Source organism: Choristoneura fumiferana, chromosome 25 (genome assembly GCF_025370935.1).
Source record: "Choristoneura fumiferana chromosome 25, NRCan_CFum_1, whole genome shotgun sequence".
NCBI lineage: Eukaryota > Metazoa > Arthropoda > Insecta > Lepidoptera > Tortricidae > Choristoneura > Choristoneura fumiferana.
The window spans coordinates 9,736,585-9,762,110 of record NC_133496.1 but is presented as its reverse complement, the minus strand read 5'-3'; the positions used below and the strand labels follow the sequence as shown (position 1 = coordinate 9,762,110).

Below are 25,526 nucleotides of genomic sequence, written 5' to 3'. Positions count from 1 at the left end.
GCCTACTGAAATATTTCATTTTTGATACAGCTGCAGAGGTAAAGTGGTGTTTTTTTTTAATAAATTGAGTGCAAGTGAGTATAGATAATGGGATAGTTGGCAGAAGGATGTTTAGCAGGTAATTATTTTTCCATTCAATTATGTACTAAATATAAAGCGGAAAGTTAGTAAAATCTTAAATTTCTAAAAATGTTAAATTTAAAATGAAAGTTTTTTTCTCCAGCTATTACATTATTATCTTGCTGTTGCTGTGACAGAGAAACGTAAAAATAAATTAACGGAACATTTTCGATGTACTGCTGTTGGTAAAGACAAAATTTTATTTTTGACAAATTTTACTCACAAACTTTTTACATAACTTTCATTATTAAAACTAATCTGTACCACATTTACATTTAGCATCTTATTAATTTGCTCAAATAATCATTTATTATCATTTTACCTTGTCGTGTTTTATTAAAACAAATGATTATTAAGTAAACTTATGACAAGTATTTTGATACGCCATTAATCGGATTTTCTTCATTTATTATTGCAATATAACTTATAATCAATACCAATCACAATAGATCCTCTCTCATGTGAGGTTAAATAGCCCTTTCAACAAGCTTAAAAATGCAGTTCCGTCTCCATAGGTTTCTGTAACCTTGGAATGTAGACGGCAAACTTTCTCTACCACTACATTCGCAACCTGCGCACGTGTGCGTGACACTTTCACTCGCGTACGTTTTCGTCTTTTTGTTCCGTCTTGAATATTTTATTTGGTTTTATTGCGTTTCTGGTTTTAAAGCATTACGAGTTTTGAGTTATGTTATTTTAATAACTTTAAGCTTTTTTATGGGGATGGTTACGTCAAAATCGGTATTTTATGTGAATAGGTATTTAATTCAATTACATTATTATGGATTCTTAAATGAATTTTGTCTCTGTAGTAAATAGCTTAGCATCAATATCAGTGGATCTATGGTCATATGGTTGATCTTAGTACAGTCTCTATCAGATATTTCAGAGCGGCCAAGGTGGTCAAAAATATCGGCAAAAGCACTCTATTATTAAAGTATTAGAGTTCATGTATCGATATTTTTGACCACCTTGGCCGCTCTAAAATATCTGATAGCAACTGTGCGTAGCTTACTTACACCAAAATATTATTCAAAACAAAACAGTATCATTACCTAAATATAGACTTACATTAACGTATCCGAATAAAGTTTTGTCTTGTAAGATAGAAACCGATAATATTACTACATATCTCGAATTATTTTTAATAAGCAACTGAAACTAAGTACCTAATCGAACAAGATTTTTCATCTATTTTCAAAAACTTATCGCTTCAAGAAAAAGAGAAATGATTGCTAATAATTCATCAAAGAGCCGCGTAACGTTTTATGTTAAACTTACCTTTAAATTATACTTAAACATGCGAATAAAGAAGTAAATTCAGTGTTAACAAACTACCCACAAACTTCTAATACTACTTTTAAATCTTAAAGATAAAAACAGGTACATTTAGAAAACTACGTAAGTAAAGAAAACGAACAAAACCAACGTCCGTTGGTATACCTACCTAGTTTACAAATTTTTCATAAATGGATCAACGAAAGAGACAAATTCTGGCTATTCTACAAACGTTGGATGTGGGACATCCCTTTAGTTCGATAAGCAGAAAATAACAAAACCTTTTATATCCATTCGCAAGCGCCATCCTGAAACATCCATCCACCTGATTTCCCAACGGCAGGGCCATGATTCAATCATTACACCATCCTCGGATGTATGGGAGAAATAACTTGTCCATCGGAATTTGGGCCCGACTACGACCGTTTACGCCTTTCTCCTGGCTTTCTCGAATAAACATAGTGCCCTCATTGCTTTTCCTCATCTCTACACTAAAGAAAACTAACTACCAACCCAGCACAAACGACCTTGCAATCTCTACACTTGATGCAAGGTTGACTTTCAGTTGACATGCATTGCGTCACTTACGTCGCATGGATGGTGATGGTAGTAGAAACAGGTGGTTGAGTTGTTTCTACTTTTTTTTTCTATTTATTTCGGGTGTGTCCATCATTAGAGGGCCAGTAAAAGTTGTGTTTACACGTAGGGTACATGAAAGATAAGTAAAATGTAAGAAAAACGTTTGAAAATGGTAAAAATCTATGTTAAATTTGATTTGAGTAGTCGAAAATTTTCTTGAAGCGGTAATTTGAAAGAACTGCATAGAATTTTCACGGATATAATTCAAAACCAGCTCTCTGAAATGTATAATTTTCCATAAAAATAATATAGGTAGGTACTTAGTTTGCAATTAAATCCTAGATAAATTAGAGTCGTATTTTTAAATACCTACACCAATCCAGGTTAAAAAAAATACTTATTTGACTTTGGTCATTATAATGCAAATCAAATAACAAAAAACCCACTTTTTTAATATTATCCAAGTAATTTCTTCATTCCAAACTGTTTCCAAGACCAAAATCATTATTATGAAAATTTACTTATACTAAGTCAATTATATTAACATAGAATAACTTCAAACTCTCAGAATAATTCAGGAGAGTATTGACTTAGTGTGTCTGAAAAATTCTGTAAAGGATTATCAGCGAAAATTTGACTAGTCAGGACTTGATGATGTAGGTTAAACATCGGTTTAAATATCTTTTAATGTAAAAAGTTGTTAGCCACCTGTCCTAAAACTCCTGAAAAGCATTTAGAGAGGTAGTGCTAAGTCAAATGAAATGCATCTGTTGAATGAAACAATCCACACCATATACCTAACTATAATGTAATTTACCGCAAACAAATTTCATTTCATTTCATTTCATTTTACAAAGTTATAAAGACACATGTTTAAGATATATTAATTATAAAATATGCTTTAACATGTGACTATTGTAGACATGTTAAAAACGACACCAATAAAATTTCGAACTTTGCAGTTTAAACTTGACTAACTTGTTATAGTCAGATGTGCATTATAAAAAACTAAAATTCATAATGAGCAAGCAAGCTTTCATTGATGAATTATCTGGCATTTGCCACGGTTAACTATAATTAGTTGAGTTCTTAGTTAAATCTTACAAACATCTGAGGACAAGATAGACAACTAACATGGATATAACTTCTTTAAAATTAAAAGGTTTTGTTTTATTTAAAGCCTACTCCATATCTTGATGTGTAAGTTTTTATTCCTGTTTTTACTTTTTATTAATGAACATTACAGTTACATTACGCTGTGTAACCACAACAATAGTAGGTAATTAACGTAAAAGTAGAAATATGTCTCATTTTGTGGCGCATTTTTCTTAGCAAAGATCGTTCCAAAAGCATTTTCAGTTGCTTTGATATTTATTCTAAAACATGCGTGAAATTTACCTACTTCCAAAATTATTTATATACCAGGACCAACCCTCAAAGAATAACAATATTTTTAACACTTCAATTTTTTATGTCTTTATGTCGTAAGAAACAAAATGCTCACAATGTACTGTAAGAGTATAGAAGCCTCCATTCATCCTTGTGTCGTAACAGTCAAATGCCTGGGCAAGTGTGCCGAAGGTCAACGTCCGACTTTCTCGTGATATAACCGCACCCGTATCTGAGAGAAATCATGGCTCCGGGTTCACTGTGTACGATGGTTCTTATGAGACATGTAGGTGTTTCCTGTAGTGTGAGTATGATTGTACTCTCGCAGTTTTTATGATGAGATCCAAAAAAAATATCTGGAAATCGTTCGGTTTCCTTTCTATTTCAAATCATCATCGAGAAGTGAATGAATTCCTAGAGAAAATAATAGCAGCATCGCTTTGTCTCTACGCATTCAGAATCAATGGTGCTGGCCACTAGATAAACATTAACGCGTTAAATAGGTACCTGTAGATTGTTTCAAAATTATCTGCTAAAATTATCTGTTATCTGTTATTCTGCCTAAATACATCTATTAATTTTAGTAGATAAACCATTTTTATTTTTGGTAAGAAAAAGTCGATTTTACGTAGTCGGTGGTACGTACGAGTAAATGTTTTACTATTTCTTGTTCAAAATGTTTCAAAGTTGAGTAAGATTTTTCATAAGTCTGTACACTTTGTTACTACCATAATTACAATAGCCTATTAAACAGGCAGGACCAAAATTTTCTCGTTTTTTATGAAGATAAAAGTTTCTATCTATTTATCTGCATATTATAATGTCCTAATAAAATGCTTTAGGTAAACATGTTTCCACATTATGTTTTACTGAATTTTAAATGTATGTACAATTTTGCTGTTTTATCAAACTAATCGTTTAAAGCCGACGCCGATTTCATAGGTAAAGACCTAATCACAACCCACCTACCCACATATTCATAGTTTTTTTTTTAGCTAAACGGAATTAAGTCCACGGTTTTAACTTGAACTAGTTAATACCACAATGCTTTGTTAGTTCTCATGCATGCGGTCTACAGACATAGTTTCATTCAATTCAGATTGCGTCTTCATTTTACGACATATTGTTATTGAAAGCAGATTCAGATCAGTAGAACATTAGAAAATTTGGTGACGAATAAAGTACTCTTGCTTCAGTAAGATTTCAATTCATCATCATTATCACTGTTGTACTTCGGCCTCCCCGTGGAGCTCATGCTGCTGCGATTGGAGCAACTGGATTGCGATTGGATGGAATTGGGTTGGAGATTTCAATTATTACCGTAAATTTGCAAGGCGTCTTAGGGACTAAGGACTTAGGGACGACACCATAGATGTCAAACATTTGTTTAACGTACGCTAAAAAAACCCTAAGTAGGTACTCTTTGAGGCGATACTGCTAGGGAACTGGTAACATTTATTACTAATTAGGTAGCCATTGAAGCGTAAATACAAAATACCTTTTTTTTGGTAAATATAAACCTGCTGAGCATATTCCACCTTTTCTTCTAGTCCAAAGTAAGCATAATTATCACCCAATTTAGTTAATATTTTTTCAGTTTTCTTCTGTCTCTACTGACACATAGAAAGCACATACTAAATTTATTTTTTCTAGAAAGAGATGGAATGCAAACTGCATTCACTCATATCTTTATTATTATCAACAGATACTGATGATTTTTACGTCATTTCCGTTTTTCTTTAAGTTTTGTATCACTTTAAATTATTATGGTGAAAATTTGTGTTTGATTCATATTCTCTATTGAAAATTGCCATCATGGAAGATTAACTTCCAGTAATTATCATACCTAAGGTCCCACATAATATGGTGATATAATGATAAGGGTAACGTTAATCAAACTTTAAACAGCACAACCGAAATCGGGCGTCATTGGCTCTCACTTAAGCCACTTTAGCCACTTTCCACTTTCGGCCACTTTCACCACCGCATCCGGCGTTGCGACACGTCGCCGGCAACACGTAATGACAGTGACATTGGGCAAATAAACGTGCTTGTTTATGTAACCAGCATCGTTTGTGCTCGTAGTAAAATAAATAACCGACCGACTGGATGGCCAAGTGGTTAGAGAACCTGACTACGAAGCTTTAGGTCCTGGGTTCGATTCCGGGGCAGATACTTGTATGAATAACACAAATGTTTGTTCTCGGGTCTTGAATGTTTTATATATATTTAGGTATGTATTAAAATTTATCTATATAAGTATGTTTATCCGTTACCTAGGATCCATAGTACAAGCTTTGCTTAAGATTAGTTTCTGGAGTATTTTTGTATTTTTTATTTCAACTCCAAATTTTGTTACTTTTACGGTCATCCCCGTAAAATCCATATCGAAAATACAAAATGAAACATAAATGCACAGAAAAACCAGAAAAAGAGACCAGCTAAAATATAGATGTCGCTAGTGTCGCTGCTTAAGTGACTAAATAAGAAACAAAAAAGCTGAGATATGTGGTGTAGAGGTATAGCACGCAGCACGGAATGCTGAGGACCTGGGTGCATCTATGTTTCAGTTCGTATTTTCGATAAGCTTTGCTTAGTTTGGGACTAGGACAATTGGTGTCAAGACTAAGTGTCCCATGATATATTATAATTATTATTATCATAAATTACAATAGGCTTTCTACCCCACGCGCTCACACGTTAGGTTTCGAAGCTGAGCTCCTCCATTTCACACCTCTGAGTTTTTAGGGATTCATGTGCGAAATAACATGAGAATTTTATCATCAGCACTTCTTTCGGTGAAGGAAAACATCGTGAGGGAACCTGGATACACTTGCATGGCGGTGCGTAACGAAGGATATAACAACAATTGATATAATACAACAACTGATATAATTTTCATTTGATATAATGTAAATGTATCTTAAAAACCAAACTTATTTATATTATTAATTTGATTTGATGAACTTTGGATTAGGTTAGGGTAGGTTTATTTTATAAAAAAGTTCTGTGAACCTCCTATCATTTCAAATTATATCAAATGTTGTTATGTCCTTTGAAATTATATCAAAATATGTTGTTATACCGATCATTACACACCCCTTGCATTGCGACTGGATGACGCCTAGGTACTAAAATCCAAGCCCCTTTTAGTCTGTAAGAAGGCCTGTGCCTAGACACTAGGCTTACTGCTAGCAGTAAGACATGTTTAGCCTAGAGAAAGATGGTAATACCGCATTAAGGGTGAAAACTTGAAAATCCAAAATTAATTAGAGGCCAAAGAGATAAAGTATCTTAGACATAGATATTAGGTTAAATTGACATTGCATCTGCAAAAGTTTTATTGTTCTCTACCCACAAAAATGACCCTATTAGTTAAGCTCCACAATCCACCCACCCGTCCATTTGTTTATCTGTATTGTTTTTTTTTTCATAGGGATGGAACTCTTAAACACTCATAAACGGTAATTCTAAATTGCCACATGACATGATATTGATATTACGACTGGGCAATTGTAACGTAGTACAAGACACTTTGTGTGTAACTATGTACCGACGTGGATGGAACTTTCGAGAAATTCCATATTTATTCTTCGAATAAACAAAACAAATGACAGCTCACGCATACTTCCCTGTAGAAGCCTACGCATATTCTTACCTAGAAACTGTGTAAACCGGTGAATGTGTGGCATTGGCATTCACACATAAGCGCATGAACGCATGAAGTAACTGCACACTGCAAGTGGGTAGTTGAGGCTTGTACAAGGTCTATAAACTAGGTTACATATTTGATTATCGAAAATTAAAATACCTACGTTAAATGTATGCTTATTGTATGCACATACGTACATACAATAAGCATACATTGCAAACTAAGTAAAAGCTTTTTAAATTGCCTGATGTTAATCAAAGTTAATAACTATCTATTAAATAGTCAATATTTTTTAACAAAGAGTTCTGTAGTTCCAGAAATAGAAACACAATGCAATGTAATGCAATAAATACAATGACCTTTTGTCACACAGTTAGTAAGCTAAAAAAAACATGTTTTTTTTCACATGACCCAAGAATATCCAATGTACGCCCAAGAATTATCTTTAACATAAATTGAGATATGGATGGCTTGCCGGCCCTTTCAAAAAGGAGTAGGCTTATTTAGAAGTATACTTGAATTAAGTTTGAAGTATTCTTAAAAAATCCTGGAATTTCAATTCAAATGCCATGCAAAGCTGCGGGTAAAAGATAGTCTGAAATAGTTCTCTAACTGTTATAATCGGCCCACCTAAGTTCTGTGTCGTAGGTAGTGTAAACCAACCTCTACACCCGAGTAGCCACATAGTCTGATTTTCCAGTTTAATGGTAAATTTATGTATTTAGCATGAACTTCGGAATGCCAATTGCCACTGTTTTGAATTCCATTTTGTTCATTATGTTATTCACAATTTTACTCTAGTACAAATACTTACAGAATCAAGAATCTTAGGGGAAGTTTATGTGGCGCGTTGATGTCTTTTGTGCGCAGCTGTACGTGTGTTTCTTTTTAAATTCTAAAAAGCAGGAAAGAAAGAAAATACATTTATTCACAGCACAAGACACGACAATATTAAAGTACAAATAGACAACACGAAGGATAGTATGGAATCATTGTGGTTGTGAATCGGACACTGGCTCAGCATAATGCTGAAGCGTTAAAACACCCCAGCGCTGTTTTACAGCCAGTAAATTGTTACCGGCAGCCAAGCTTTTTGTAAAGGAGGTTAAACTAACGTATTTCTGTAACTTGACGAAGACATCGTTCCGGGTCGTACTTGGTCCAGCGGGTCTCGTTGGCCATACAACGGGGCAATGCCGCTGGGGTAATGGGTACGTTTGGGCCAAGTACGATGCGGACGGGTATGGAATAGTTTTTGTATAATTTATTCTCTTTTTTGTGATTTTTGTCATTTTTTTATTGTATAACTGTTTTTTTATTATAATTTTGATTGATGTTTTATTTTTTTTATATGATTATGTTATTGTTATTATGTATTTTTATGTGTATCGAATAAATAAATTACCAAACTGTAAAAAAAAAACGAAGACATTAATTTAGTTAATAAACTATAATTCAGGCTTTGTTAACTTACTAACAAAATTGTATGTGATTGCCAGCAATGTACAGCAAAGTAAATTGACAAGTAAGTGTAAATGACAGCCGATAAATACTTTGATTATAACTTGTCAATTTACTTTGCTGTACATTGCTGGCAATTATATATTTTTTAGAAGGTTAACATTCTATCTATAGTTTAATTATGTTTTATTATGTTTGTTTTTAACAATAAAAGTCATACGTATATTTTAGTTTATTAATTAAATTAATGCTATGGTTAAGTTACAGAAATACGTTTTTTAACCCCCCACTTAAAAAGGCCTGGCTGCCGGTAACACTGTATAGAGAATATACTTCTGAGAGGCATCTGTTACATATAATTTTCTCGTTTTTCAGGCAAACACGAGCGAAAGTATGTAATTTTATTTTAAACATGTCCTAAGGTTGTTCGACGTACACGTACGCAACTTACAAAATACGATGACAGGTTGACAGGCATACACTTTCTCGACCTTGTTCTTCTACCCTCTTTTCTCTTTTCTTCAATTATAATTAAATTCTGTAAATTTCCACAAAAATAGTAAAAATCACAAAAATATTTCTTCTTTATACTTTTTTTCATGTGTATAGTAGTATTTCATGTCAACACACACCAGGCAACATACTATAACAAATTAAGTAACCCAAAAAATAATAAACTTACCTGCTTCTTAAAGTTAATGATTAAATGCACATTTTTTTTTTATTCAGTCAAAGTTTTGGTATCTGAAATCTCAACGTAGTCTTTATGATTTAAGCAAACGCTCGAAATAAACTTTCTCATATAAGAAGATATTCATCAATATAATTAAGAAGCAACCCAAAGTTCTCTCCTTCTACAATAACACAAAAAAAGAAAACTATTCATAGTTTCCTTTTCTTTTTGTATCAAACACATACTGCTAGCGCCATCTATTGAAGAACTTCAAATGTTGAAAACAGAGCCATCTCACGGATGTTTCCCGAAATACAATGAAAGCAAAAAGTAAAAGAAGAAATCACTGAACGTCATCAGTGCTGGCCGGTAGAGAGTGCTGTGTTTTGTTTCTTTTGTAATAGGATGTCGTTTTTTGATATTTGTTATCTTATTAAAATGGAATAAACTCGTTATTGCAATGCAATATAGCTGCTGGAGTTAGAGCGCGAGTAAGAAGTAGTAGACTTTATAAAGTTGTACTTGAAGTATAAAACGGTTTGATATTTTTTGATCTATGAGAGTTTTTTAACCGTGATTACTATGTATGTTGTGTAATGAAGCACTAACTAACTTTAAAATAAAATCTCTTATCGCAACTCAATACGTCAACAAAATTGAACCTAAAGTAATGTGCAGAAAGTTCACTCAGGAAAAATCGATTTTGAGATACGAGTTTTTTTAAAGTAGTAAAGAAATCTTTAAAGTCAAATTTAACCCACTTCTCTGTAGTTAGATTGACTTGAAATTTGTTACACAGACAGAAAAACAAAACTTGCACCCATTTAACAAAAAATAAAAAAATACATTAATCAGTACTAACTTTTTAATAACAAGCCGACGAGACCCGATGAAAGCAATCTCCGCTTGACACCCAAACAAAAATAGAAATTAACAATGCGTTGCAAGTTTTTTAGGAAAAGTGTAGCTTCTTTTGAGTCCCGATTCGTAGTTGGACGATATTTTCACAATTTTCTTTCCTGCAACGTTCATTTGTTCTGGTCAAATCTTACAAGTAAATCGCCCACTCATATTGGTTGGGATCATTAATCCTTACTAGAGGCCACAGATCAGCAAGCGCAGCGTAGGAATTCCACCAACAAGATGGACAGATGACCTAGTTAAGGCCGCGGGTTCACGGTGGATGCAGGCCGCTTCCAACTGAAGCAACTGGAGGTCTATGGGGGAGGCCTTTGTTCAACAGTGGACGGACTACGGTTGATTGATGATGATGATGAGATGATAGGAGTGAGTGCAGGATAAATATTGAATGAGATGGCTTGAAATATGTTTACCACTATACTTATATTTAGATGACAATGTAAATATGGCTCAGAACAGAATCGGACAGAAAAACTTATTTTTACAAGCTTTTGTTTAACTTGCTTGTTTATGTTATTTATTTGTTTGAGTCAAATCTTGGAAGCTAATTATGGCCCACATTCAGTCATCCGATTAACTTGAACTTTGGCATACTTATGTTGTATCTAAATCAATCTAATAAAGCAGAATCCTTCGATAGTCTTCTGTAGTTTTATAATGACAAGTCACGAGTGTCATATATAAACAAAATCATGATTCAAAAAAAATGGTAAAGGTTTGTATCAAAAAGGTTCTGCAACATATGTATTTACATTTAGTGACATTAATCATCTAGTGAGTATTAATATGGTGACAATACAATAATTGGTAGTGAAATCCTGGTAGACCGGCCAGGATCGTCTCCGCAGAACGGAACTCCTCAACGCTTAATGGCATCAACTTGAGGTACGGAAATGTAACTTGGATGACAATGCAAGTAAAGTCAACAAAAAGTAAAGTCAGCAACAAAGCTTGTATTAAAAATGTAATTTCCAACTAAAACTTATTATTGCCTATAACCTAAATCAATTTGTATATTCAAGACAGTTCTTCTTATTGATTAAAAGCGTATCTTCACCGAAAATTAAAGCTATTTTATCAAATTAATCATTATTTAGGCCACTACTTTAATCAGTCTTTTTACATTTTGACATTACCTATTTTTTTATTTCTAACCTTTTCACAAGTGGCACACGGGCATACAACATGTCGGCGGCGTGTACGGGCCTTAATAAAGATTGATAAGTATCAGCGTCGCAGCGCACGCGCTGATGCACCGTCATTAGGCGCAGTTCTCGCTTTCTGCCCAAATTCGAGGCACTGCAACGCAAGAGTAGGTGGGCGCAGTAAGGACACATTCTATGCGATGCATGCAATCTGAACGTTGCTGTAGACACACGATATGCAATTTTTCAGCATTCAAGAAAAAAACTCTTTTGCTTACTGTATTTTAGGTCGTACTTGCTGTTGCGGTGTCATATACTGCCACTCACAGCGGAGTGTGAAAAAAATATCGTCCTAATAGAAATAGAGCCCTATCCAACATGAAGGCACGGCGTGTGTTGTGTCAGATTTATTTTATTTGTCACAAAAAAAAATACAGCATTACAGCAAAAACCAATGCGCTGTAAAATTGAAATTATACACAAACATCACGCCTGCATTCCCAAATGGGGCAGGCAGAGCACACGAAACGTTACCGCTTCGGAGCCACTTTTAGCAAAACATATAAAGACACAACAACACAAAAAAGACGTAAAAAAATATCGGTGCTGGTGACTGTAACAAGCTTAAAATCATTCTAATTAATTGAAGTGCGCGACGTTCTATTTGAAAATATTGAAGACAACTTTTATACATAAGTATGGTCATTACGAAACATCATTAATAGAAAAACTAGAATTTGAAACTGCGCCTAGCCGTATGCTACAGATGTTTGTCAGTTGGACGATTTTAAAACAGGTAATTAATTTTCACATAGGTAGACATAAATAAGTTTCTGTTAAAAGTTTATTTTTTTAATACAAGCTCTTTTTGTGACTGTACTTTTTGTTGACTATAGCATTGTCATCCAAACTACATTTCTGCACCAAATTTCAAGTCGCTGCCATTAACTGTTGAGCAGTTCCGTCCTGCAGAGACGATCCTGGCCGGGATATCAGACAGTCACTGTCAGATTATTGTATTGTCACCAGATTTATATACGTATGCCCAATTTCAAGTCAATCCAACTACAGGAAATGGGTTAAATTTAGCTTCCTAGATTTGACCTAAACAAACAGGGCAACCTAAAGAAAAGCTTGTAAAAACCGCATAAAATTTAGCATCAGAAACGAAATACCCTGTCAAATATTTCATCGTAACACTGACGTAACACCACACGTAAACTATTATTTTCTTATACCATTCACGCAATGTTACCATACTGGATTATCTGTTTTATGCACGCCATATGACAATAGAACAATTTTCCTATATATCCACCATGTATTAATAAGGCATATAATTACTTTCACTTTCGTGTGTTCTTCGAAGTTTTTTGTTCCGCTATAATTTAATTAAAGACCCAAGGGCTTTATTTGTTTTCGTATGACAATTTTAGTACAATACAGTGAAGACAACAAGGGTAACTATGCAGTATCCAAAAAACTTACATTGTTGGCGGCGATTTTTATGTTGATTAATCGGGCTAAGTAGATTGATTAATTAACACAAAAATAGTTAGTTATTTTTAGGTAAAACCAAAAACATACAAATTTTAATCAACACGACACGATTTCGTTCAAATCAAAGAATTCGATTTTTTAGGAGTCCGCACCCGAAGGATTACAAATGAAACCCTATCAATGTTGTTACAGTGTCCGTTTGTCTATGTGTCTGCATCTTAATAACTGAGCTTCTATTGCCGCCGCAACATCAAATAATAAAATTTAAATCTAATACATTTAAACGAGCAATTCTTTAATTCTTGAATTGAGCCCTGTGTGTGACACATAGACAAACGGACAGTGTAGCAACATTGATGGGGTTTCATTTGTACCTAATCCTTCGGGTATGGACGCCTAAAAAATCTAATCCTTTGATTTGACCGAATAGTGTCTTTTAATATGGTTTGGCCAATTAACATTTGTATTTTTTTTTTCGTTTTACCCATAAATAACTAACTATTTTTGTGTTGATTAATCAATCTACTCTTCTCCAACGATTTCGATGAAATTCGGTATGTAGGGGTTTTCGGGGATGAAAAATCGATTTAGCTTGGTCTTATCTCTGGGAATACGCTTAGTACTTACTAGGTACTTATAATTAAAGAGAGTCCCAATTAATCCAATATGAAATGACCCCACACTGAGTCCATATAGTTTAGAAGCAGGGCTCTGCTAACTACTGGACTTTTATCGCTACGGTTGTTTGCACAAAATTTGCACGGACTCCTGATTTGCATGGCCCAAGCATTGATCCACTTCCAATAGTCGGATTGGCTTGAAATATGGTTTATAATATATACATATTATATACATAGGTATGTTAAACGACAATGCAACTAAAGTCAACAAAAAGTACAGTCAGCACAAATTTTACGTATTAAAAATGTATTTTTTTTAACGGAAACTTATTTAGTGATTGTATTTTATTGTTGCAGCAAACGTATCAAAGTGTTTACTGTCGACTATTTTCTCATGCAAGAAACAAAAAGAAAGATATAAATCCCGCATCAATAAAAGACGTAAACATATTATGAGTAATATTTTATCACCAGGTAAACTCTCTAACAGTTTTTCAAAAGAACCGTCAAAGATAAAATTCGCTCAGCGATGGTCACATGGTATGGCAGTCAGAAGTTACGCTGTGTGACAAAACAGCGGGGCTACTACGAAATTCAAAATTCGTGTTGTTCTGTCCCTTTCACTCTCGTATTAAATAATATAAGCGTCAGCGGGACGGCACGGTACGAAGTTCGAATTTTGTACTTCGTAGTACAGGGCCAGCGTTCATTGTACCTACTCTATTGGTTGTCACATTCTATACTCGCTTATAGCCCAGCTACAAAACTATTGGAACTACTCACTCGCATTTCGCTGCTCGCTTACTTGTATTCTAGTGTCTAGCTCCATAAGCTTCTCGTTCATCGTCGGCGGTGGAGCAAGAGCCTATGACTCGTTTAAAGATAATGTTGTATGCACCGCAGGCGCTGGCAATTTGTCTATAGTAATACAGAAATTAACGCGAACGTTTTCGAGACTTTTTACAACCTTCATTTAAGAAGAGGCATTAGATTTTTTGCCAATCTTTCTTTCAATATTATGGGGAAGGTTAGTAATATGTAAACTTTTTCATCATATTATCTAGCGAGTTTGATTTCTGCAAGTAGGTACGATTGGTGAAAGTTTTCTCCGTTCATTTTTATTTTGCAAATTATGACAAAACTAAAATTTTATATTTTACAATGAAATTTTCAGGAATGTAATGCTACCTACTTTTTAGTTAGTGCTAGCGACACCACAAACCTGAATCATATCGTCACTACTTTGAAAAAAGCTGATATCTACTACGGGGTATCTATGATCGATGATCGATGATCTTTCCGAGTGAACTTAATGAACATTGTTTTAAGGGTCAAATTTGTTGACGTATTGATTTGAGATACGAGATTTTTTCAAAGTAGTGACGATATACACCCTTGCGCTTATATACAAACCTACATACAGTTGAAAACCCACAACCCCTTTTGTTTGTTTTGTTGGCCTTATAGCAATGGTAGGTGTCCGTTATCTCACCCTAATCCTGGTAATCCTGTTTACAAGATTCCAACCCATAGCCCATAAACCAACTAACTCATAAACCGTAATAGTAATGGCAAATTACTGTCATAGACTATCTGCTAGCACATCCTCATGGTTTATTAGGGAATAGACCTCCATAGTTGTGCTCATCTCATTTATATGTTATGGTACCAAAGGTCTCTTCATGTTGGCTTTGGTACCATAAATTCCTTTATATATGGGTTCTCATGGCCCGTAATCTGAGATCCGTACCAATAATAATAACATCACAGAACAATTAGTACGAGTATCACCAATTGGTCATATCCCAAAGTAAAGAAAACTAAATGGCTAAATATTACTTAACCAATAATTGAGAAACTTTGCATTGTTATTACAAATGTCTGCCCGACAGGGCAGGGGATCATACATAAGACCTTAACCTTGTAGTAAGGTTCTCTAACCACTCAGCTATGCGGTCGTCAAATCATATTTGTATGACCTACAGAGACTCGTCTGTAACCGTTTGGTGCACTAAAGAATAGCGATCATCTTTAGGAAAATGTCTTGTGGTTAACATTGAAGGGCCTTTATGAGCATTAACCCGTAGTGGTTGTTCATTTGCTTCCTCTACCACATGATTTATAAATTACGAAAAAACATTATTATTTACAATGTTTATAAACGGCATTGGCTGGTTAGTCAAGTAGCTTTGAAGCGACAGGAGTTAGGTTTAGTTCCTCAGGTGTTTCTTTTTCTTCGTATCCTTGATACATTGTAGTTTTACCTTGTCTTGTTTTAACTCCTTTTTACCCGACTGCCCGAAGGAGGGTTATGTTTTTCGAGCGTATGTATGTATGTGTGTATGTGGGTATATACATTCTTTCATTTTTTCATTCGTCCATTTCTTTGGTCCTCGCTGCAGCCTAAACGGCTGGACAGATTGTAACATGAGGTATCATTGGATTCGTCATATCATAACTGTCGGAGTGACATAGGGTAATATATAATATTTCAATATGGTGTCTGCGAAAAAAAATATGGCGAAGGAATAAAAAAAAAATTGTAAAATAATTAGCCCATTTTAAATGTATATGGGTTATAATACTTTTAATCTACTATTTTCACAGAAATCTAAAAAAAGCATAAAATAAAAAAGATTAAGTAAATTTAAAAAATCAAAAAACCCCACTGCCTTAAAAACTAATAGGAAGAAAATAAGTCTATTGGTCTAAAACTGTCAAGAAGCTCATTTAAGGTTCAACAGTCAGGACCCATTTAAATCGTAACCAGCTAAAAATCTAGGTAATGGGTCCCGACTTTTGAACCTTAAATGAGCTTCTTGACAGAGTTCTAGACCACTAGACTTATTTTCTTCCTTTTAATTGTTAAGGCTGTCGGGGTTTTTGATTTTTTTTAATTTAATGTTTTTTTATTTTGTCTCTTATATTCTCAAAGATGGATTTTAGGCTATTATTGTTTTTGTTGACGACTTGATAGTTAGAGAGCCTCACTCCGAAGTTTGTGGTCCCTAGTCGGAGAATGTGTTGCTGTCGAGACTTAACGTTTGATGTATATTTAAGCATGTATACATTAATATATTGTATCTGTAAAAATGTGTTTACCTGTTTCCTGGAATCCGTAACACAATTCTTAGGGAGTTTGGGACTAGGTGAATTATTGTCAATTTGTCCAGTGATATTGAGTATAATAGAGATATGATAAACATAGTTGAACAGTTAATTTCACTTCACTAATTTAGCAATCGCCTACGCCTAATGTAGTATTTTTTTAATAACACCCAACATTTAAAGTTTTGAGAATTATATACCACAAGGAAATGCAAAAGAAATTATACATACTCTTAACAAGTCTGAAGTTAAAAAAGTACAAGTATCTCGAAAGCACGAAGCAAATTCCAGTACTATGTGATTGTAATAAGGAAAGAATTTGCATAGAAAAATTTATTGACGCGCACTCATTTTGACTAATGGCTTAACGAAAATGAGACAGATGCACCAATTTTATTCTACTCTTCATTGTGAGAATTCGTTTTCAATGGACATTCAAAATTAGATCGTAATGTTACATTCAACAGGGTTTCGTTAGTAAGTAAATTTGTTTTTTTAACCGCAGAAAAATGGTAACACTTGCTGTGATTCCGAGAGCAAAACTCGGTTGGCCAGGAGTAATCATCTGACCACAAATCAGAAAATATAAAAAGAGTAACAATGATAAGTCATGACCACTGTGTCAAAGCCTACTAGCGAAACCAGTCGTGTAGAACATCAAAAAATGTTTACGATAATCCTTGCTTCAATTGTGACTATAATTTGTGTAAACGCAGCTCCAAATGCTGAGGAGAAACCTACGTTAGAAACCGCTGCACGTATCATGGGAAAAGATTGTACTAAAGGAATATTTAGTCCAACGTGTTTGAAAATTGGAGTGATCTCTTTATTAGAAAAGGTCAACCATAAAGATGAAGTGACTTTACTACCAGGAGTAAGTCTAGTGAAGGATACCAGTGAAAATGGAAAAGCTGAAGCGGTTGCTGTGGAACTAGCAAAGGCTCTGCCTTCAAACCCTGATGAGAGGCTTGATAAGTTTCTCCTGTATAGTTTGGGAACGTTTCTGGATACGCATTCAGTAAAATTAAGACTGTTGGATGATGATACTGCGGAAGAAGCTAAGACTATGCTAGGTGAAGCGAGGGCCAGAGGGCCTCTCAAAATGGGCAAGAAAGGAGGCATGGGTGGACTTATTGCTATGGCTATGATGATGAAAGGTAAGTCTTACCTTTATATTTTGCAATTTGAACTTTAAAAAAAATATTGCTGAGCTTAGAACTTAATGTTGCAGTTGCCTGTAATTGTCGCCTGTAGACAGGCACATCATAGGATTTCAAACGTGTATTAATCACGCAATTGCTGCTATATATAACTCAACTCGTTACGTCGACAAGAAAATACAATGCTAACTATAAAGTAAGTTAGGTCATGCGCGTAACTTAATAATACTGAAAATTTATATTACTCGCAGTATTTCATTTGGTTCCTTTCCTTTCATGCTAAGTATTCTCCTTTTATATAAAGCCAAAAAAACTACTGCAAATAAACCAAAAATGTCAAACGTGACAAATACAAATAACACAACCTATCCTATTTTGGGGCTATTGAAAAAACTTATTTATTGTTTGATATCACAAAACCAAATTGTGAATCCTGAGGAGTTTACTTTGAAAAACTAGTCATAGTAGGTACATTTAAGAATATATTTTGCACGAAACACAATACAATAGTTATATTTAATCAGTTTCACTTCGTTACCTGTGATAATATGAAGAAAGTACCGAATTTTTTTTCGTTTGTTTTGCGCGCGTCTGTGAGTTTAATTCATTTGAACACGATTTGACTACTGTTATGTAATTGCACGAGCATGACAAATTAAGCTTGGTATTATAAAGATTTAAAATAAGAACTACAGACTTCAGATTGAAAAGTGGTATTAAGCCAAAATATACCTCATAAGATCTTTTATTAAAAATTAATTTCGAGATTAACTATACACCTAAATTTGTTAGGTAATAATATTATGAGCCTTTATTGAAATGAACAATTGTCAATAAGTTCTTTTAGTCAGCTAACTTAAGTCCAGGAAAAGCTTAGCTATAATATTATAAAATTTGGCATTTAATGGGGTTAGTAGCATTTTATAATGATATAAAAACTAGCTTTACAATAGTGAAATACTTTACGTAAAAGTAATTTGGTTGCCTTTGTTTTATGATCCTTCATGCATGTTCTATAAAATATCCAAATAATGATCATTATAACTTCATCATCATTACTTTCTAGTGACTGGAAATCCTTTCCAAATCGATCTTCTTTACAATTTCGATAATCACCGTTTATGTAGATGACCTAGTTAGAAAAATGAAAATGAGAATAGGTAGATTACATTATCAGAAAACCTGATTAAGAAGCATGAGTGGGTTCGAGTCCCGGTTAGCGCAGATATTTGAATGAAAAATACGAATATTTGCCTCGAGTCTTGAGTGTTTAATATGTATTTAAGTATGTATCTATCTATTTAAGTCTGTTTATCACCTTTGTCCTGTCATTTGCCTTAGTATCCTATACACATCTTTGTTCACTTGTGACTGTTTACTGTATTGGTGTGCAATAAAGAGTTATTGTATTGTATTGTATTGTATTTATTTATTTACTGTATGTAACTACACATAAAAGCACATAAATCTTAATATGCATTTACGTAAATTCTTCTCTGCGACAGACTGTATAAAAAGACGAATAATGTAAGAATGACTAAGAATATACAGTTAAGTTTAAGGTTAAGCTTTTTTTATAGGATCTTTTCTAATCTAAGTTAAAATTTAACTTTTAAATTGTTTTAAAGTGACCAAAGTTCGTATTTGAATCCATCCAAATTATGAGATATCAATCAGTCGCTGCTTCTTCGCTCACTGCGTGCGATAATAAACCAAGACCTCACACTAGGCACCGCTACAAACGAAAAAGCACTCACAGTATTCGAGATAAAACTCAATTTAGAATGAAAACGTACCTATCTTTTTGCAACCAGTCTTCTATAAAAATATAATGGACACACGGTTGCTCGTACTAACATCTAACTATGTGAGACATATAAAAGCTGAACGAAACAATCGTCTTATCAAAGCGTAACAGCCTTCGTTTGAATACAGTCGCGTGTTTGAATACCATGTATCGGCTAACATGTTTGATATTAGTAGTGACAGTAGCAGCCTTGCCTAATCCTGAGATACGAGACAATAATGTAGAACCTACCATGGAAACAGCAGCAAGAGCAATGGGCAAAGACTGCTCAAGTGGAATATTCAGTGCGACGTGTTTGAAAATAGAAGCTATATCAATACTCGAAAAGCTGAATTCCAAGGAAGAGCTTCGACTTCTACCAGGCATTAGTGTTGTCAAGGAACCTGCTAAAGAAAATGGAAGCAAAGCTGAAGACTTTGCAGCTGAACTGGCTCGTGCTATGCCTTCAAAACCTGAAGAGCGTTTAGATAAATACCTCCTCTATAGATTAGGGAGTTATCTGGATACACATTCAGTGAAGTTGAGGTTGTTAGATGACAGTGCAAGTGAAGAAGCTAGGGCCTTGATTGGTGAAGCCAGGGCTAAAGGAGGACTTGGCGGCGGGAAAAAAGGTGGCATGGGGGGGCTGATGGCCATCGGAATGTTGATGAAAGGTAAAGGATTACTTCCATAAAGTCTAGTTAAAACCTAACCCACTGAGGCTAAATTTGAGATTTAGCAGACCTACACCTTAAGCATCATAAGGAGGGATTCTTCTAAAAGCTCACGCCAAAGATTATGTTCCAATGTTTTTATCCTTCCGAAACAAACCACATGATAGCTATAAATAATTATTAAATCAAAAAATTTTCGTGTTTCGCGGGATTCATCGATAACTTTTTTAGCTATAATAGGTTTTGAGATTACTTAGGTACTTAATATATAAGGATTCTATCCAGTCTGCACACCTACATCGATACTTAAATCTAAAAAGATTATATAAATTAAGATTATGTTTTATTTTAGGGCTGGAAAAATATTTACTCGGTTGAAATTCATTGTAATTCTACATTATTTGTATGTAGGATTACTCATTATTTTTTTTAATTTCATTGAACTTTAAACTGTATCAATAGCAGTAATTCAATTTTACGATGTTAAAAAATCATCATCATCATCACCCAGCCTATATAAGTCCATCATATCTTAGCTTGACTAAAATTAAGTGACAATATAGCACACAAAGCATTAGGCAAGGTGTAAACGTATGTAATTTAAGGTTTACCACTTTAGATTAGAGCGAAGTTTTCCACGTAACCTTGTACAGCAGAAAGGAGCAAGGAAACGATTACAGAATAATAATTTACACCAAATAAAAGTAGTAACAAAAATACAAAACTTATCATTAAAATTAAAACGGATTTTGTGCTTATAAGCAAGCTTTCAAAAACAACTTCGATTACTAGGAAAATTATTTACTGTTATTCGGTTTTGTGAGAGAAGTCAAGTTTAGACAAATCATTCGTTAAACGCAGAATATATTCTACTAGACTTTACCCGCGGCTTCGCACGCGTAAACCATTAGATTCAGCAGTTGTATTAAAATTCTGTAATTTCACTAAATTCACATGGAAATTCCCAAAAATTACAGCGGGGTTTTCATTGACGATGCCCTAAAACAACCGTGGCAATTTTCATGTCTCTAGCGCTTGACATTTCGAGGTTTTATCCTGATCCCGTGAATATATTGGGATAAAATGTAACTAATGTCTTAATCCAGACGTCTTTCTATCTACATACCAAATTTCATCCAAATCCATTCACCCGTTTTAGTATTTTTTTTTTTTTTATTCGACTGGATGGCAAACGAGCAAGTGGGTCTCCTGATGGTAAGAGATCACCACCGCCCATAACATCTGCAACACCAGGGTATTGCAGATGCGTTGCCTAGAGGTCTGAGATAGGATACCTCAAGTGCCAGTAATTTCACCGGCTGTCTTACTCTCCACGCTGAAACACAACAGTACAAGCACTGCTGCTTCACGGCAGGATTAGCGAGCAAGATAGTGGTAGCAATCCGGGCGGACCTTGCACAAGGTCCTACCACCTGCAAAAGATGACTGCTTAGTGTGAAAGAGTAACAAACATACATGCACATACAAACTTTCGCATTTGTAATACTAAATAGTAGGATTTTCAGCGGTGTAACTGTGTAATTTTTCTAAAGCACTAATACGTGTCGTTATATTTTAGTCACTGGATATGGTCGTAATTATATTTACAAATGAACTTTAGAAATTAATTTTTAAGCCAAAGGTCGTGGTTAAGAAAATACTTTATAGCAGTCGCATGCATAGTTAATGAATGTAATAAATAATGTAAGACTAATTAATTTATTGAATCAGGCATTACTTTGCAGAGGTCCATATTAATGAAAAAAAATTGAATGGAGATTTAATTTATTTGCACATTATCAAAATTACATTATTAATACAGTAATAATACGATAGCCCTGAAACGGCATTGCAAAATACAAATTCTTAACCTAAAAATATTAGCCAAAAAACAACATACAGTCTTATATTTAATTGAATTGTAGGTAAGGCTAACTGTTCTTAAACACGTGGTAGCCTAGTGGTGTGACCTCTCAATAGCAAAGAGAATCGCAGGTTCAAACCCGGGCTCTCACCTCTGAGTTTTTAGAAATTCATGTGTGGAGTACATTCTGAATTTACCACGAGCTTTAAACCTGCGCAACCCTGCGAAGTAATTCAATGGTGTGTGAGGTTCCCAATTCGCACTGGGCCCGAGTGGGAATTGTTAATTCTCACTTGTAGCCCAAGCCCTCTCATTATGAGAGGAGGCCTCTACCCAGCAGTAAAACTTACATCCTCATCACAAAATAACAGGTACAAAAGTTAAGCGCTTGGATTCGCACATACAAATGAATTAATTAATCACGCGCTACTGCAGCCAGACGTGATCAAAAATGCCAAAATTAAGAGTGAGTGGCGAAACGAAAGGAGGAAGTCTTGAAAAAGATCTAGAAATAATTACACAGAGTCATGAATGGTTTGCAAGTCATAATTATTCTAAAAAACAAAGCCTTATTACTTTCACCATTTCTAAAATAAAACTAACCAGCACATTAACTAGAGCATATAAAATTGTAGTAAAAAATGTCACTCGATTCTCTAACAGTTGATTGCGGGCTACGTTTTATGATGTATAATCAGGCATAATTTCACGTTGCCAAGGAAGATTGATGCGTTAGATTGACAATTGCACAGATATCATATCAAGGGATACATTGTTGTGTATAGACGACAACGTTATAAAACTAAGTCTGAATTGAGCAGTAAAACTCCGCATACAAAGTCAATGAAAGCGCATCCTTCTTGCTCATTCGTTTTACCAACGTAAAATTAACATTGTATAAACTGATGCCTTACTGGCCAACGCACTTGCAATCACAATCATTTTCACCACTGCTTTCTGTCACACGTTGTAGGATGAGGGTAGAAAGAGATAGCGGATGCGATCGCGAGCGCCCGGCCGTTAGACAACACGGCCAGTGGTTGTTGCCCGCATCTTTCACAGATCTCGTTTCAGAGATATCTTGAAACGAAAAATAATTAGATGATTGTAATCGTTTTCTTCGTGATGAAAGTAAAATAACAGTTTTGGATGGAAGACTTTTGAGATCAGTAAAGTTGAAAGACAGGAGGTTTTATTCCATGTATCAGCAGTTTAAAAGTAGTGCTCAAAGTTTTGCCACGCTTAAGCCAAATGCAGTAAACTTTAAAAACCATCAGACCATGCTGGTATGTTTTACTGTAGGTACTTAGAGTGTTTTCTTTACCGTGCACTTATTAACTATTGTATTGTACAGTCAAAAAAAAATCAAAATCATTTATTTTCTAACAATGTGTTTACAGTTGTTGACGAATCCTCCTTTTAAGTTGAACACTTGTGTTAGGAGGTATTCGTTCTTTCGTACAAGGTCGTGATTATGCTAAAAAATAAATTCTACAGTTATATTAATTACAACTAGATAATAAACTAAAAAAATTACAATAGTAGATATTTGTGTTTATGTGTGGGTAGATTAAGGTAGTAATAGTAATATGTAAATAGTTTTAAGTTTATAACAAGCGTGTGTTTGAGCGTGTGTGTGATATGTGTGGATAAATGAGTCAGTAAAATCTCTTTCGAGGTATACCATGATGCTAATGTACTTGTAAGATTGATTCTGTTTCTTCGTAGCTTTAACCTTTCAACCAAATAGATATTTGTCTTTTACATGCTGCATATGTTTTATTATAGATTTTATTTGTTCTGATAATCTTGTTATATAGATAAATAGATTGTACACTAAACTGTCTTTTAGCAAAGGACGTCCTAGCTATAGTTCGTTGCTTAATTACCTGGTAGGGGTTACGTTTTTTTAGTATCTGCGTATCCGGTCACAACACAAGGCCACTTGCCACTATTTATAATTTGGCCGTGTATCTAATGCAAATAGGATTTATTAATGGGTATATTTTTGACGGCTTTTTGAAATAGCTTCTCGAAATATTTATTAGGTCATTTGTCCACTTTGCAGGAAGCCAACCGACATTTCGTGTCCCGGTAAAGGTGCCGGTAAACGGTTGGCATTCTAGAATATTATCTCCCCGACGGCCGACAGAACTACAAACAATGTCGCTAATCTGCTTGGTGATAACGACAATTTCTTCATTATAAAATGATTACTTATTTTCATTTTCTCTCCTTTCAGGTACCCTTATGTCCATCGGTCTCGGCGGTCTAGCTATGCTCGCTGGCAAAGCTCTGATGACAGCAATGATGTCACTCCTTCTCTCAGCAATCATCGGCATCAAGTCATTGTCATCTGGCGGGAAGTCAACCACCTATGAAATCGTCTCCAAACCCATCTACAGTCACTCGCATAGTCACTCAACGGCCCATGAGGACGTGGGTGGTGCATACGGCCATTCAGGATATGGAAGAAACCTGAATGTTAGGAGGCGTTAGTTGTTCCAACGAAACCAACAAGTAATTTATTGAAACTATTTATTGATCGGAATAGTAATTTATTGTATAGGTTAGGTCACGATTTCAGATGCTTTTTTGTTCTTGCGTTATCTTTTTTTGTTCACGTATATTGTTTGTTTGTTTTTCGTTTTGTTTTGTTATTTATACTATAGTATCAACTTATTTTCACGTATATTTTTTTGAGTATTTGATATTATATGATAATATTTGTGATCTACGAGTATATTATTTTATTTATCTTATATTTTATATAGATACTTTATTTTGTATTTGTTTTATTTTTTTACAGTGTTTATTGAGTTTACTGTTGTATTGTGCTCATGATATACGTATTTTTAGTCTTATGTTTATTAGTTTTGTAATTAAATGTAGCCTAATGTATTTTAAATTATAATAGTATCTCTCAAGTCGTATAATATAATAATAAGTATTTAAAAGACTGTTGTATTATTACTTTTTAAGATTTTTTGTTCCTGTTTAACTATTTATGTTGTAAGCAATGTATGTATGTAAATATGATTTCGCGTAAGTATTTATCTGTGTTATTGTTTTAATATTGTATGTTTACTATTTTGGCACCCAAAGGAATTAAAGAAATAATGAATCATGGCCAATTGTTTCAATTTCCAGAAGCAAATACTAATAAATTTACTCATAGTCAAAATACCACAAACGGGACTTAATCACGCCAAAACACACGAGTAATATTTACCTCGACGTTTCAATCACATTAGAGAGGGCGTGGTCACGAGTAGACTAATTTTATTGTCTACTGGGTGTGGCCTGGTAACATGAGCAAATAATTAAAACAGATAATACTCGTCAAACTGAACATCATTAGTTCAGCGACTTATAAAAATAATTAAGGTTCTACGCTAGACGGAGCACGAGCGAAGCACGAGCGTTCTTCGTCGTTCGCGGCGTCAAGTGTGGACACGACCACGAGCGCACTGCGAGCGCAAAGCAAATTCCTTTGTGTTCGTCAAAAAACCGACAACTGGCGGAACGCAGTCGAGCACGAACGAAACGCTCGCAGCGCGCTCGTTCGTGGCTTGTAAGTCGGTCCACATAAGACG

General features: G+C 34.5%; 2 protein-coding genes across 2 annotated transcripts; both read left to right on the top strand.

The window, feature by feature from the left end:
- The first annotated feature begins 17,081 nt into the window (after positions 1–17,081).
- On the top strand, positions 17,082–17,641 carry LOC141442047 (uncharacterized). Its single transcript, XM_074106951.1, has one exon. It carries the CDS (start codon positions 17,111–17,113, stop codon positions 17,639–17,641), a length of 531 nt encoding a protein of 176 aa, XP_073963052.1. The 5' UTR covers positions 17,082–17,110.
- A 1,849-nt stretch (positions 17,642–19,490) lies between these two features.
- LOC141442157 (uncharacterized) lies at positions 19,491–25,059 on the top strand. The gene is made up of 2 exons (XM_074107063.1): positions 19,491–20,066; positions 24,173–25,059. The coding sequence occupies exons 1-2, from the start codon at positions 19,559–19,561 to the stop codon at positions 24,427–24,429; spliced, it is 765 nt and encodes a 254-aa protein (XP_073963164.1). The 5' UTR covers positions 19,491–19,558; the 3' UTR covers positions 24,430–25,059.
- The last annotated feature ends 467 nt before the right edge of the window (positions 25,060–25,526 follow it).